The sequence below is a fragment of the Hibiscus syriacus genome, unplaced genomic scaffold (genome assembly GCF_006381635.1).
Source record: "Hibiscus syriacus cultivar Baekdansim isolate YM2019G1 unplaced genomic scaffold, ASM638163v2 tig00110505_pilon, whole genome shotgun sequence".
Classification (NCBI taxonomy): Eukaryota; Viridiplantae; Streptophyta; class Magnoliopsida; order Malvales; family Malvaceae; genus Hibiscus; species Hibiscus syriacus.
In genome coordinates this window covers 737219-751821 of record NW_024062765.1, presented here as the reverse complement: position 1 = coordinate 751821, position 14603 = coordinate 737219, and the positions used below count along the sequence as shown (strand labels likewise).

General features: G+C 36.2%; 1 protein-coding gene across 1 annotated transcript; it reads left to right on the top strand.

The window, feature by feature from the left end:
• Positions 1-965: 965 nt before the first annotated feature.
• LOC120130055 (UDP-galactose transporter 1-like) lies at positions 966-11618 on the top strand. Its single transcript, XM_039147406.1, has 5 exons — positions 966-1349; positions 9391-9640; positions 9744-9951; positions 10644-10875; positions 11138-11618. Exons 1-5 carry the CDS (start codon positions 1239-1241, stop codon positions 11366-11368), a joined length of 1032 nt encoding a protein of 343 aa, XP_039003337.1. The 5' UTR covers positions 966-1238; the 3' UTR covers positions 11369-11618.
• Positions 11619-14603: the final 2985 nt, after the last annotated feature.

Here is a 14603-nt window from a genome sequence, read left to right as displayed (position 1 = left end):
TCCATCCCTCAGGACCAGTCAAATAACATTTTCAAAACATTTACAGATTTATGCAAAATATGTTTTTAATAAAAGTCTGAATATATATATACTATATAATTCAATAACTTTGTTTGGAGTAGGATAACTTTAATTTATCGATCTTGTTAGATTAGCAGAATTCAAAATATTATTAAAAAGATGTTGAATTCAAGTTCATAAGGCTAAAACAGTCGATAATGGCAGTGACCGATCACGATTAACAGTAATTGAAATCTTTGCATATGAAGAGGAATTGAGTGGATGAAAAAAGAGAGAAGAAAAGAGGTAAAATGGAAAAAAAATGAAGAGAGAAAAATAGAAGAAGAGGAAGTTGAGGTTTTTATAGATCTAAAAGTATTTTTTTAAACGTTATTTTAGCTTCATTTGTCGTATCACAATATTATCAACTTTTTGACGATTGAGTGACCAAAACAATATCAATTTAAAGTTAATAATTAAATTGAAAAATCTAAAATAAAAATAGAAAAATCAGTGAACTAAAAGAAACAAGATTCAAAATATACTCTAATTCCATCTACTTTTCTTATATTTGAAACTTAATCTTTCTACTTTTAAATTTACAAAATTAAAATTGATTTTTAATTAAAATTTATACATTTTAAATTTACAAAATTAAAATTGATTTTTAATTAAAATTGATTTTTAATTAAAATTTGGTTTATTACAATGCCATTCTTTTAGTTACATGATTGTTAATTTAATATATATGTTTAAAATCTCAAAATATCATACGAATAAATTCAATAAAAGAAATTTCACAATATTAACAGCTAGATTGAATTTTTAAATCTAAAAATTAAGGATTAAAATATAAAAAATACAAAATGACAGGATTTAAAGCACATTTTAACCCATATAAAATAAAATAGAATTAGCTCAATGGTGAAAATTAAAATTCAACCCTTCATATTAGAGGGAGAGAAACGAGGGGGAGAGGGGTAAATCACAAGGGAAGAACGCCTGCTTCCACCGTTACATCCTCTCTTATATTTTCTTTAGGTTTCTCCTCTTCTGCTCTCTTTCTCTCTCTTTCTTTATTTGCATCTTAGTTACCTTTTCAATGCTCTAGAAACGAAAATTTTGAAGGTGCGTTGTTTTATAATGGTTTTCGGCTCTCGGTTTTGAATTTTGCGATCTGGGTTTTCGTGGGAATTTTGTGTTTGTCGTTGTGAGAGAGGAAGCGGGAGGGGGTAGAAATGGAGGACGGGAGGCTTTGTCAGTGGAGTGTTTTCAGATCTCTTCTCGCAATTGTCCAGTGGTGGAGTTTTAATGTCACCGTCATTATCATTAACAAATGGATCTTTCAGGTTTGTTTCTAATTTCGTTCATTGATCTATGCACTTCCAGTTTAACTTAATTTTCTAATATTCGATCTAATTATTTGATGTTTACGTAATTCTCATTTGCTGTGTTATATAAGCTTTTATTCTTGATGCCTTCTGTTTTCTGCTATGATTCACTTGCAGTGGAAATTTTGCTGATGTTTCTTGATTGATTCTTTTAATCCTTTTTGAAAATTATAAACAGAAATGTTTAACTGATATAGTTTAGCTTGTAAATTTTGTGACATCTGCAGTTTAAGGTTCTCTTTTTTAGTATTCAATTTAGTTTCGAAATCTAGAGTAAGAGCCTTAGTATGGATTTAAATTATGCATGTTACATAGAAAATACAGGAACATTGCTAGGCTTTCACTTTTGTTCATATTATACTAATGTGGCTGCCATTATAAGCTTTGTCTAGGTTCATAATAACAGATCTAGCACCATAATAAATATATCTTAAATACGCGCAGGATTTCCGATACATTGGTATTATAATTTATGTCTTGTTTATATAGTAAATGCCGATGAGAGGGGAACTAGTAAGGATGACTGTCTAGCATGCTGTTGGATTAAACTCAAACCTTGAAACTTTTGGCTTGACAGTAGAGTTTCCAGCTTAAAGAGTTAGCGTAAATACGGGTGTCAGCAAAATAAGGATCCAAGAATCAAGTCTCGAATTCCAGACACAGGGACATTGGACATAAGTGGAAGAACTCAGTGGAAGTCATCATTCCCCAAAGGAAAGACGAAAAAGAAAATAGAGGTGTTAACAACTGTTTGACTACCGTTGCTTTTATCATAGATGAAAACTTGAATAGAATGTTTCAGGGAAGTAGCAATACCACAACCTTGGTGAAGATGGAGAAATGAGGTTCTTATATCGCGGAGACAAAGAAGCCTATGCCATAAAATAACTTGGAAACTTTCATATCAAAAGAGAATGAGTGTGATAGGTAGAGAGAGAGTTAGAGAAAATTTGAAAAAGTCCATCATCTCCGATGAGGAATGGATTGTGTTCATTGATAATCTTAGTAAGAGGGTTTCAAGATGTGTGTTAAGAGATTATTTTTGTCCTTATGGTCAGATTCTGAGAATTTACATCCCACGTTTTTTAGAGAAACCAAATTACAAATCTTCAACTTTTGCATTTGTCCAATTTGCTGGTGAAGAAAGTAGACAGAAGGCAATTCAGTATGTTAATGGCAAGTGGATTGATGGGAGAAGAGTCTCAGTAGAGATTGCAAAGTATCAAAGAGCAAAGAGGAGGGAAGCTGTTGAAGGGAAGAGGATGGTGGAGAACAAGTCAGGAAAACAGGAAACTACACAACTCGGGAGGAATGCGGAGTCGGTGAGAAGCTTGAGAGATGGCAGATTGTATAAGGATGTTGTGAATACTGACCTTAATATCAGAAATGAATCAGTTTCAAGAAAAAACTTGGAGGGTTTCAAGCATAATGCAACTGGTGTGAGGAATGTATGGGAGATGCATATACCGTTGGACAATTTCGAGTGGGTCAAGCGATCATTAACAGGGATAATGAATTCTTCTTTTGAGTATGATTCGGTAAAGGAAGCTTTGGAGATCGAGGGTGTGGGAGTCCAAATATCTAGATGGGGTTATGCATGGAATGCTTGCATCATTACATTCAATACGGTGGAGGAGTTCTCATATGTATGGATGAATAAAAAAGAAGAGCTTTTATGATGCGTCGATTGGTTGGCTCCTGAGCTGAATTATGAGAGAGTTCTGTTGGCCCTTTGCCAAGTAGAGATGTATGGAATGCCTCTTTTGTGCTGGAATGAGGCTTTCATTAAGAAACTTACAGGGAGGTGGGGAAAATTCAGTTATTTTAATGAGGAATCAAAGAGCAGATCAGGTCTTTCGTCGGCAAAAGTTCTGGTCAGGGTGGAGAGTTCGTTTGATGTCCCTGAAATAGTTACAATAGGTTCCTATGGCAGATTGTTCAAAGTAAAAATATCGTTGAGATCAGTCTTGAAAAAACCAGAAGAATTGGTGGAGAGGATGGGTGAGAAATTTTCAAAAAAAAAATGAACAGTAATTTTGTCTGTCAATGGAGGATAGCTGGCGTCCTATTCAGGCAAAAGCTGTAACCCACGAAATATCAGAGGAGTCCAGACTAAAAGTCATCTCTTGGTTGAATAATGGACAAAATACTAGTGTTAATGGAGTTAGTGGGGGACAAGTTCCATCGAATAATTCAACTACAAACACCTCTAATTGTGGGCTGTCAGTTTTCTTTGAAAATAAGACAAATAAGAGTGGGAATCACGTGGGTCTGGGATTGAGGGAAATAAATTACACGGATGATAAAGCACAATTAGTTGACAATGGAGTTTCCTTTTCACCAATTAAGAAAATCATTCCTAGTGGGCCTGCATATAATCTAAAGTGGGTTGGGGAGGAAAATTATAATGGTAGATTTATACCCCAGCCCAATACATTTCAACTATTCCATTGGAAGCTGCTGATGAGGGTGATGTTAGCTGTTCGAAAGATAATACAGGGGGGCAGAATGAAGTGATCCAAAGTGAACATGATGTTGAAACGAATGAGGAGCAGTCTATAGGGGCGAGAAGTGGTGATGGGATCATGTTTTCAATACAAAGATTTCTGAAGTTCAAGAGAGGGGGAAAGATACTGTTGAACAAAGGGCTGGTTTAAAGATGAAGATGGTAGAGGATGATAATCAGTTGAACCTTAATGCCAGTAGCTACTCAAGCAGTCCAAAGGAGGCAGCAAAAAAGGGGATCTATTCCACTGATAAAATAGTGGAGGGTGGTTTAGATAATACAACACTCAAGACAGTTATTGCGGAATATGTGGAAGGTATTAATTTGTTAAGCTTGGGGTGGTTTAGAAAATCGTTCAGCAGATACTTTATCTATGAAGAGTGCTCCACCGGGAAGAAGGATGATAAGAAGTTATAAGAGAGTATAAAAGATCTAGGGAGGGAAACATTTGGCTCAGTAGTGTGCAAAATTTTAATTCTGAAACAGAGGGGATTTTATTCAAGCAGAATGGTAGTGATGTTATTGTAAGATATGCACAATCTGAAATTCCGAGGAGGATTATAATCCAGTAGAGGATTGTGATGATGTGGGGAACATGAGTCTTAAAAGGAGATATACAAGGCTTTTGATTATGGATGCTCTAGAACAGGTGAGTGTTTCCACAATTACATCCACCGTATTTCCCTTGCTATTAAAGGAAGCTCTTGCAACTTGGGAAATAAACAAGATGTTGGGCATTTCATTTAAAGAAGGGAAGGAAGCTTTCTTGGATAAAATCAATAACTTAGAGAAAGGTTTGACTAGGGGTATTTGAGTAGGTTGATGAGTTGTGAAAGAGTTTGGTATTAGCCTATCATTATGAGACCAAAGATAACAATTATGTCTTGGAATATCAGGGGCTTGGGGAAAAAAGAGAAGCATCGAGCTGTTCAAAAAATGGTGTCTGAGAAGAAACCATCCTTTCTTTTTTTGCAAGAAAAAAAACTGGAGGTATGTCCAAGGTCTTTTTGAGAAGAAGTCGTCTAAACAATCTTCAAGGGTATGTCGAATCTCCAGCAGAAGGTTCATCAGGGGGCTTACTAAGTTGTTGGGATGATAGTGTTTTCGAGGTAGAAGACCAGCAGATTCATAGGAGATTTATTGCTATTCTAGGGAAATTCAAATTGAATCAATTTAAGTGTGGGTTTATTATTGTATATGGCCCTTCAGTGGAGAAAGAGAAAGGAGGTTTTTTTTGAGGAGCTTTGTTTGTTTTTAAATGGTATTACCATTCCTTTTTGTGTGGGAGGGGATTTTAATGCTTATTTAACAGAGGGGGAGAAGGATGGTAGAACTCAAAACAGAAATTCGATGGAGATTTTTAGGCAGTTTGTTCATCAATTGGGTTTAATTGATATTCCATTAATTGGGGGAAGATTTACTTGGAGTAACAACTGTGAAGATCCTACTGTTAGATTGGATAGGTTTTTGCTAAATATTAATTTCTCTTCTGCATTCTCGGATATCACCCAACATTTACTTCCGAGATCACTTTCTGACCACAATGCTATTTTGCTTCAGAGTGGGGGAGATAATTGGGGTAAGAAACCTTTCAGATTGTACAATTATTTAATGAATGAGGTTGGGTTTGATGAGAAGGTTGAAGCTGCTATTACAGAATTCAAGAAAGGTCAGAGAAGAGCTGGTATCCTGAGCACCATAAGAAGCTCCAAATTAGCTAATAAAAAATGGTATGGAACGAGAAATCAGTTTCCAGGTGCTGTCATTTTTGCTTTAGAAGTAAATATTCATCAATTGGAGCAGGATTTTCAAATACAGCAGTTTGTGAAGGGTACAGATATAGCAGCTGCATTGTGTTCTTTGAGATCAGAATTGTGGAGACTATATAGGATTGAAGAGCAAATTTGGATACAAAACTCAAGAGTGAAATGGATAAAAATGGTGATCGAAATACAAAATTTTTTCACACTTGTGCCATAATTAGGAGGAGGTTGAATTCATTGAATGCTCTCAAGGTTAAAGACGAAATCATTTATGATCGGTTCTCATCAAAGCGAGTGTTCGGGATCATTTTTTTGAAACATATAATTCACAGTCTACTTTGGAAGTGGAAGAAATCAAGCTGATTTTTCCAAGAATCTCTTTAAAGCAAAGCATCATTTTAGAGAAAAGGTTTACGGAAGAAGTGTGGGAGGCTTTGAATTCATGTGATAGTAAAAAAGCGCCAGGACCGGATGGGCTGAATATGGGATTTTTCAAAAGGTTTTGGTCCACATTGAAAGACGATATTATGGATTTTTTTCACAACTTCTATTTGGGTAAAAATTGGGAGCATGACATTAATCACACTTTCATAACCCTCATCCCAAATGGTTCTAATATTGGTGGTTTAGATGATTTCAGACCTATTAGTTTAGTAGGTGGAATGTACAAGATCCTTTCGAAATGTCTTTCGAGAAGGTTGAGGAATTGCATGGATGATGTTATTAGTGCTTCACAATTTGCCTTCGTTCCTGGTCGACAAATTTTGGACTGTTCCTTCATAGCAAATGAAGGAATAAATATTTGGAGAAAGAAAGGTTTGAAGGGTTGCGTGTTTAAGGTTGATTTTAGGAAGGCGTATGATACGGTGGATTGGGATATTCTGTTTAAAGTGATGGATAAAATGGGTTTTGGAAAAAAACGGTGCAGTTGGATAAGAAGATGTGCGACTACAGCCTCTGTCAGTTTTGGTTAATGGTGTGCCTACAGAGGAATTTCCTATGACAAGAGGACTTAGACAGGGCTGCTCCCTTTCCCATTATTGTTTAATTTAATAGCAGAGTTTCTCAATCTAATGCTTCATAAGGCGGTCTCTATGGGGTTGTTCAGTGGTTTGGTTGTTGATAAAGACGACGATTCTTATATGTTATCTCATCTTCAATTTGCAGACGACCTAATAATTTTCTGTAATGCATCCAAGACGCAATTTTAAATATTAAGAGAGTTCTAAGAGTTTTTGAAGTTATGTCTGGTCTCCAGCTTAATCTTAGCAAAAGCAAATTATTTGGCATCAACGTTACTGAGGAAGTGATCAAGGAGTTGGCTGGTGATCTTGGGTGTGCAGTGGGTACTCTCCCGTCTGATTATTTAGGGCTGCCGCTTGGAGCAAACAAAAATTCTTCTGCTTTGTGGGATCCGATTGTTCAGAAATTTTTTAAGAAGTTGTTGGGTTGGAAGGCAAGAACACTTTCTTTGGCAGGGAGATTGGTATTGTTGAAATTAGTATTGAGCTCTCTACCTACTTACTTTCTGTCTATGTTTAAAATTCCAGCAGCAGTGAATTCAAAGTTAAATTCCATCATGACTAATTTTTATGGGGAGGAGCTGCAGAGTATAACAAAATACACTGGGTAAACTGGTCCACAGTGTGTAAACCAAGAAGCTGTGGTGGTCTGGGTGTGCTGAATATTAATTTTATGAATAGGGCATTATTAGAGAAATGGTTTTGGAAGTTTGCTAATGGTGGGGAATCAATTTGGAAGAAGATGATTTGCTCCAAATACAATCTGAACACTATTCTGATTTTTTTCAATAGCAAATTACCAAATAATGCTTCTTGGATGTGGAAATTGGTGGTTAATAATCACTATAAAGATGATAAGTTTAGTGAGAAGGTTTGAAGCATGTTTCACGTTAAAGTGGGTGATGGGAAGAGCATTAGTTTTTGGTTTGATATTTGGGCTCTATATCATCCTTTGAAAACTGCTTTTTCGAGAATTTTTGCTCTTTCTTTGAATCAGTTTGGGACGTTAAATGAGTTTGGTGAGTACAAATCTTCATGTTGGTCTTGGTATGTTCAGTTGAGAAGAAACTTGTGTGATTGGGAGCCGGAAGAGTTTTCAAATTTTCTAACCATCATTCATAATTTTAGTCTCTTCAAAGAGTCCAAAGATGGTTTGATTTGGAGAGGGAACGGGGAAGGTATTTTTTCTGTCAACTCTTGTTTGAAGACCTGTTTTCTTAAATTGGCAGAAAACAAATTTTGAGAAAATTGTATTTGGAAGGGGTTGGTGCCTCCAAAAGTAGAAGCTTTTATGTGGCAATTAGCGCACCAAAAATTGGCCGTAAAGTCGGAATTACAGAAAGAGGGGTTACGGGGATTGTTGATATTTCTTGTCCTATGTGTAAAAAAGAGTTTGAATCTGTCACTCATATATTTTTCTCCTGCACGGTTGCATAGTCCCTTTAGAATAAGTTTCTGAATTTTTGGAAACTTAGTTCTGTTCTTCATGTTAATGCTAAAGGATTTTTACTTGCTTGGTTTGATATGGTGCCTGCTTCTTCTGTTTGGTCCTTAATTCCGGGAGTAGTGTTTTAGACTATCTGAAAATTCAAAAATGATGTGGTGTTCGAAGGAAGGTCTTTAGATCAGGTTGAACTATTTTTCATGGCTAGGATTAGGCTTGCTTCGTGTTTCTTAGCTAAGTTCAACGATGTTACAACCTCTAAAGACTTTATTATTAATGATCCATCTATTGTAGATTCTTGTTGTTCTTCTAGAAATTCGGTTCATAAAGTTATCTCCTGGATCCCCCTCCTAAGGGTTACCTAAAATTGAATGTGGATGCAGCAGTTTGCAAAGATTGGCAAAAGAGTGGTGTAGGTGGTTTATTAAGAGATGAGTTTGGCGATATCAAGGGTTCTTTCAAAGAAACAATTGTTCCAGGCCCTCCTACTTTGCTGGAACTTATAGCCATCAAAAGGGGTCTAATTATCTTTGATTCTATTATTCAGAGTTTTAAGGCTAGGTGGATTGTTGAATCTGACAGCAAACTTGCAGTGGATTGGGTTAAGAACTTTGATAACTATCCTGTAGTTTTTCGTTATTTAGTTAAAGAAATTGCTGATATGATAAGAGTTTTCCAGGGTGCTATCAGATGGGTGGACAGAACTGCTAATATTTAAGCTGATTCTTTAGCTAAGGCTGGTATTGGGTAGTGTTTTGTTTTGTTTGTTGGGTTTTGATGTTTTTTTTCTCGAGTGTTGGATGTTTTATTTGGTGTGTTTCGGGTTGTTTTTGTAAGGGGATTGTCTGTTATAAACGTTATGTAATCTTTCAGTTATTAATGAAATTTGAGACTCTTTTCCTCCTTCCGCTGATTAAGGAATACCGATTGGTGTTCCTTTAATCATGAAGGGGGTTTTTAACGAGGCCTCTACTTCCTATCAAAAAAAAAAGTTAGTGCAAATTTTGGATGGTTAAATGGAATCTTGGGAAACATTATTTGGTTCTTAAAATATTCTGTTGCTTTAGTATCGGCATAGGTGGGAATCGAATCCTTGGGTTGCTTTCAGTTGAACTAAAAACCTTGATGTTAATTTTTTATTTTTTCTATTGTTTTCTTAGATTGGAGTTGGTAGATTTTGACACTTGCCAAAATCTGGAATACGACATTTTTGTTGTCATTGTTCTTTCTTATTTTAATCTTTGTTTCTTCCTTTAAATTCCAGAAACTGGATTTCAAGTTTCCTCTCTCATTATCATGTGTTCACTTCATAACGTCATCAGTTGGAGCATATATGGTAATCAAAGTGCTAAAGCTTAAACCTCTAATAGTGGTTGATCCTGAAGATCTCTGGAAAAGGATATTTCCCATGTCTTTTGTATTTTGCGTCAACATAGTGCTGGGAAATGTCAGTTTGCGCTACATCCCAGTTTCTTTTATGCAGACTATAAAGTCATTCACTCCTGCAACAACAGGTGAGATTTAGAAATTAAAGCCTAATCATCCCTTTTACGAGCATCTTGATGTAACTCATGAATGCTTATCATCATCCCATCTAATATTGTGTATCTTTGGCAGTTATTTTACAGTGGCTAGTTTGGAGGAAGTACTTTGACTGGCGAATTTGGGCCTCTTTGGTTCCTATTGTCGGAGGAATTCTGCTCACATCTATTACAGAACTTAGTTTTAATATGTTTGGATTTTGTGCTGCCTTATTTGGATGTTTGGCCACTTCTACAAAGACTATCCTTGCAGAATCTCTGCTGCACGGTTACAAGTTTGACAGGTACCTACATTATCCATTCTTATGGCCCCTATTTGACATTTTTTTGAAAGACCCTATTTGACATTTTGGAAAAGGTTAAAATAAAAAAATGGGTTTATGGTTTAACCGAGTGTTCGTGTGTCAGTTTCTGATTGTTGTGTAAATTTCTGTAGCTAGCATTTAATTTAAATGCAGGTGCAGCAGGTCATCCTTTGCATTTTTGTACGGCATGCCTATTTTCTCTTGTAGCTGAATAACTAGCATTACTTCTGTCATCAAAATCCTGTGTCTCTGTGGATTGAACTATTAACCAGGAAACGATCAGGCGAATAACAATTACTGCAGAATTACTGCCACTAGTTTATAATACTCCAGTACTCTACAATACAAGCTATGTATTTGACGTGCATGGATTGTAACTTAAACTTCGTCTAGTTATGTAGACATTCTGCGTCTTAAATAGAACCAACTTCCAATATGATATATTACTGTTGTAATATTTCTAAGAGTTCATTTTATTCATAGCCAATGTGGACCTATGTGATTCCTTAGTACTATATAGAGACCTTTAGGTTGTTTGTTCTTTTCCTTGAGCAAAGCTTTGGGGTTTTCTTTTGTTTTTATTTGTTTGTGGCAGTGTGTTTGGTCCCACATACTAAGCCACAAGTGCTCTGATCTTGTTTCACTTCTATTTTTGGTGCATAATCTTATAGCATAAACACCGTCTACTATATGGCACCTTTTGCGACCTTGATCTTGGGAGTACCTGCAATGTTACTCGAAGGTAATGGCGTAATGGAATGGTTTCAGACGCATCCCTCTCCCTGGCCAGCTCTCATCATTATTTTCAGCTCTGGAGTGCTTGCTTTCTGTCTTAACTTCTCCATCTTTTACGTGATTCACTCAACTACTGCTGTCACATTTAATGTTGCTGGGAACCTTAAGGTGAGTTTTACATAGAGAAGATGGAGCCCTGTCATATTCTTTCCCAGTTATACTATGATAATTGACGTCATTAATTGTGATGTTCTAGGCATAAGTTGTTTAATTTACCGTTGATTTGATTGTTTGGATGAATGTATTTTTTCCGATTCTTTTTGGTAGTTTTTTAGTGTATTGTGGCAGACTTCCGGTGCTTAAACCTTCAATTATTCCTGTTTATCATTTTGAATGCAGTATTCATTATTCTTATGCTTTCCTTTTGCAGGTAGCAGTTGCTGTGTTGATTTCATGGATGATATTCAAAAACCCGATTTCAGGTCTAAATGCTGTTGGTTGTGGTATCACACTTGTGGGATGTACCGTTTACGGGTATGTCCGACACATGCTTGCTCAACAGCCACCTGGAACGCCTCGAACACCCCGGACGCCTAGGAACAGGATGGAACAACTACTTCCCCTCGTCAATAATAATGATAAGTTAGATGATAAGGTCTAATTTAGTTTGTTATGCATGGGGATTCTTGGCTTCTGGAGAATGGATGATACGAAGAAATGGCATCTGTTGGAAAGGTTGTTCTTATCGTGTTGTGAGGCCTTACGTTAGATTCACTAGGTTGGGAAGCTTTTTAACATATTTTCTTGTTTCTCAGATACAAAATTTATTTTCTTACATCTATTTATTTGTTAGAGTGCCTCGAATATTTAGAACAAGAAGTCAATGAAAATTTTATTTATTTTACTGTTAATTCTCTCATTCTGATGATCCTAGTTCATGAATGGAATACATGTGTGCTACTCGGGTTTGTGTTACTAAGTCACTAGGATTCAGCTTGAACATTGTCACTTGACCTCAAACTACTAATTGAGTTGGATTTAGGGTTCCTAATATTTGATTCGAGTGCCTCATCAAACTTGTTTTTAGCAGGAAATAAAGTTCGACCGAGTGCATTTAGTTGAACTCGAATTAAGTTTTGAACTTCAAAATTTGAATTTTTTTTACAACTTCAGTTCGGTTTGGATGCATGCTAGTAACTGAAGAAGCAAGCATGGGGATTATGCTGTTTTAAGTACTATATATAATCTTAGGATTCAATGGTTAAAATATCACTACTGCGTTAAAAGATTTTGATTGAAAAGATTTAAAATATCAATGTTTACAGGCGAAAAATAAACTTATTTTGGAAGAACAATGTCCTCAAACGTCATTAGACACGAACACGAATCTTGTTTATTCCAGCAAGAGAGAATAAGAGGTTGACAAAATTGTACATTTTACATCTCAATAATGATGAGAAACAGAGGATAATCCGGCTAGCAGTGAAAGACTAGAATTGAATCTAAATTATCTTTGCAAATGATATCATAGAGGTCTAAAGTACGAACCTATATATATAGTATGTAGTAGTACTTTATCAGAAAAGCGTAAAAAATCATAAGTACAAGTAAATAAATAAATTAAGTTGAATTCCGGGTTTGAAGTGATGTATTTTATATATTTAGTTAATACTTAATAGTAAGCAGAAAGTAGCCACCGACGCCTCTGCATAAGTAGGGTTTGGAATGATGCACTGTATGATTTAGTTTAAAGGCAAAAGTTGTTTTGACATAAAGTGGTGATAAAGTAACCCACCGACGGCATTGCATGGTTGAGCAATCTGAAATGTTGATGATGAATTGCACAACGAAGTCTGGTCCCGCATTTGGTTACGAAGATCTAAACGAATGACGGAAAAATCTGTATTTGGAAACATCGGCTTCGTGTCTCGGCCACTCTGTCACCTACCTGGGTCCTTGGATAACTACTGCTTTTACTTCTACCTGATCGTATCGGTTCCCATGTTTATTATGTTGGAGTCTTCCTGGATCATGATTTTCTGAAACTAGCATCGGATGTTGGATGATAGCTTTCCAGTAAAGTTATATCCATCCAACAATGAAATATCTTCAGGAGATAACGTAGCTGCACCAGTACTCAAGCAATGTAGAGCACCTCGTCTCCTGTATAACAGAACTATTTGAGTATTTGTAACTAAACAAGAGCTACTGCAAGGACTGGGGTGGCTCATGGATAAATGAAAGTACCAAACATTTACAATAAAGATATTTGATTTAGAAGTTAATTTACCTCCGTCTTTTCGTCAATTCCATGTTTGCTGATAAGCGGGAAGCTTATGATCTTGAAATGTGTTTCAATGAAGCCGCATATTCATGAAATGGAACACCCTTCAGTGCCGAGTATGATCTTGAAGGGATCATGGTCCTAATGTGTTGAAAAGACGGGATTTCACATCACTGTATTGGGAATGCCAAGGTAAAGTAAAAAGGGTGTTCCAATAGGGATATTTTAGATCTTCTAACAAGATGACTGAACCAAAATCTTTTCCCTAGAAAGCACATTTGATAAATGTCTAAGCCATACATTTATGGACATTCCACTTATCCAAGGAACTAATTCATCCATCCCAGTGACCGAAACAGAAATTGTAGTTGATCAATAATAAATATGAAATTTGATCTTTGATCTTCCATTGTAAAAAATGTTCAACTCATATTCAAGGGTGATTTCAAAGGAAATAACAAATCTGTACCTTTTCACTGGTAGCTCGCATTTTGATAGGCTGGTTTCCGAACCCTTTCCACAAACTGAAGTCCAGTTTGTTCTAGCATCATGTCCAAGCAATCGACTGAGAACCATTGTAATAGTTGAGGGAGCCAGCATCTCCTGGCTAAAATCGACCCTGTGCTCAAAACCCAATTTTGATCCTATAGAATCAATTTCTTTAGCATACAAGCAAAATCCATATTTAGAAACTGTGGTGGCCATCTGCAGCTGCTCGTCACACCAGGTGACTGAAACTGAAAGGCATCATAAACAGCTCCAAAGAATCCTGCAAAAGTGGCTAATTAGTATCGAAGATAACAGGCATAAACTCAATAAGAAAGGTATCTGGAAGAATATCGCTTACTTGCACCTTCCACTTGGAAAGCAATTGATCAGCTTGTGAAAGCAGACCACTCATTCTAGACGTTTGTTTTAATATCCTAAAAGCATCTTTTGGTTCTGACCCAACATACAGTTTTAGATAATGACGACTTCCACGAAGTTTTTCCCATGATGCTTGTACTAAATCAGTGGCCACCTGGTTCTTAAATTTCCCCAAGGAAAAGGATCTTCTGTTCAAATTCTCGGAGTTGCATTTATCCACCATCACTGGATTCCCTCTGGATACAGCCTCATCATACTCATTTTGAGAATTCTCCACCAACTCCTCATGAGATGCTCCACCAGTAATACTGCATGTGCCACCTAACATATCTGAAGTTTTAACTAATTTATGCTCTTCAACCAGGCAACAGGTCCTCTCTGAATTCGCAACTCACAGAAACTTCTGTTATTTCAGCAACATTAACATGAGACACAGTTCCAGGAAACAGCTCCCTTCCATTAACAATTTCATTTGCGGGAATATATGGTACATCTGTAGATTTTCCACTTTCCATTTGTAAATTATTTGCTGTTTCTGAGCATTGGAAGCCCTTGTCCTCACATTTGTCAATTTCTGAACGTAGTAGTTCATCTGTTAATGGCCTTGTGCAATTTTTCATGCTTGGACAATGAGAGAGGAGTCTGTGATCTTCTTTGATGAATAATTCACTGTGGACATTCTTATCTGAAACTAAAGAAATTTATTTATTTAAGTTTCCATCTTTGGAATCTGAAGACATTACAG

Excerpts from the sequence above, each read along its gene's own strand:
- LOC120130055 (XM_039147406.1), top strand. The coding sequence starts at position 1,239 with ATGGAGGACGGGAGGCTTTGTCAGTGGAGTGTTTTCAGATCTCTTCTC. Across the intron at positions 9,641-9,743 it reads ATTCACTCCTGCAACAACAG|TTATTTTACAGTGGCTAGTT; the intron begins GTGAGATTTAGA and ends TATCTTTGGCAG. Across the intron at positions 10,876-11,137 it reads ATGTTGCTGGGAACCTTAAG|GTAGCAGTTGCTGTGTTGAT; the intron begins GTGAGTTTTACA and ends TTCCTTTTGCAG.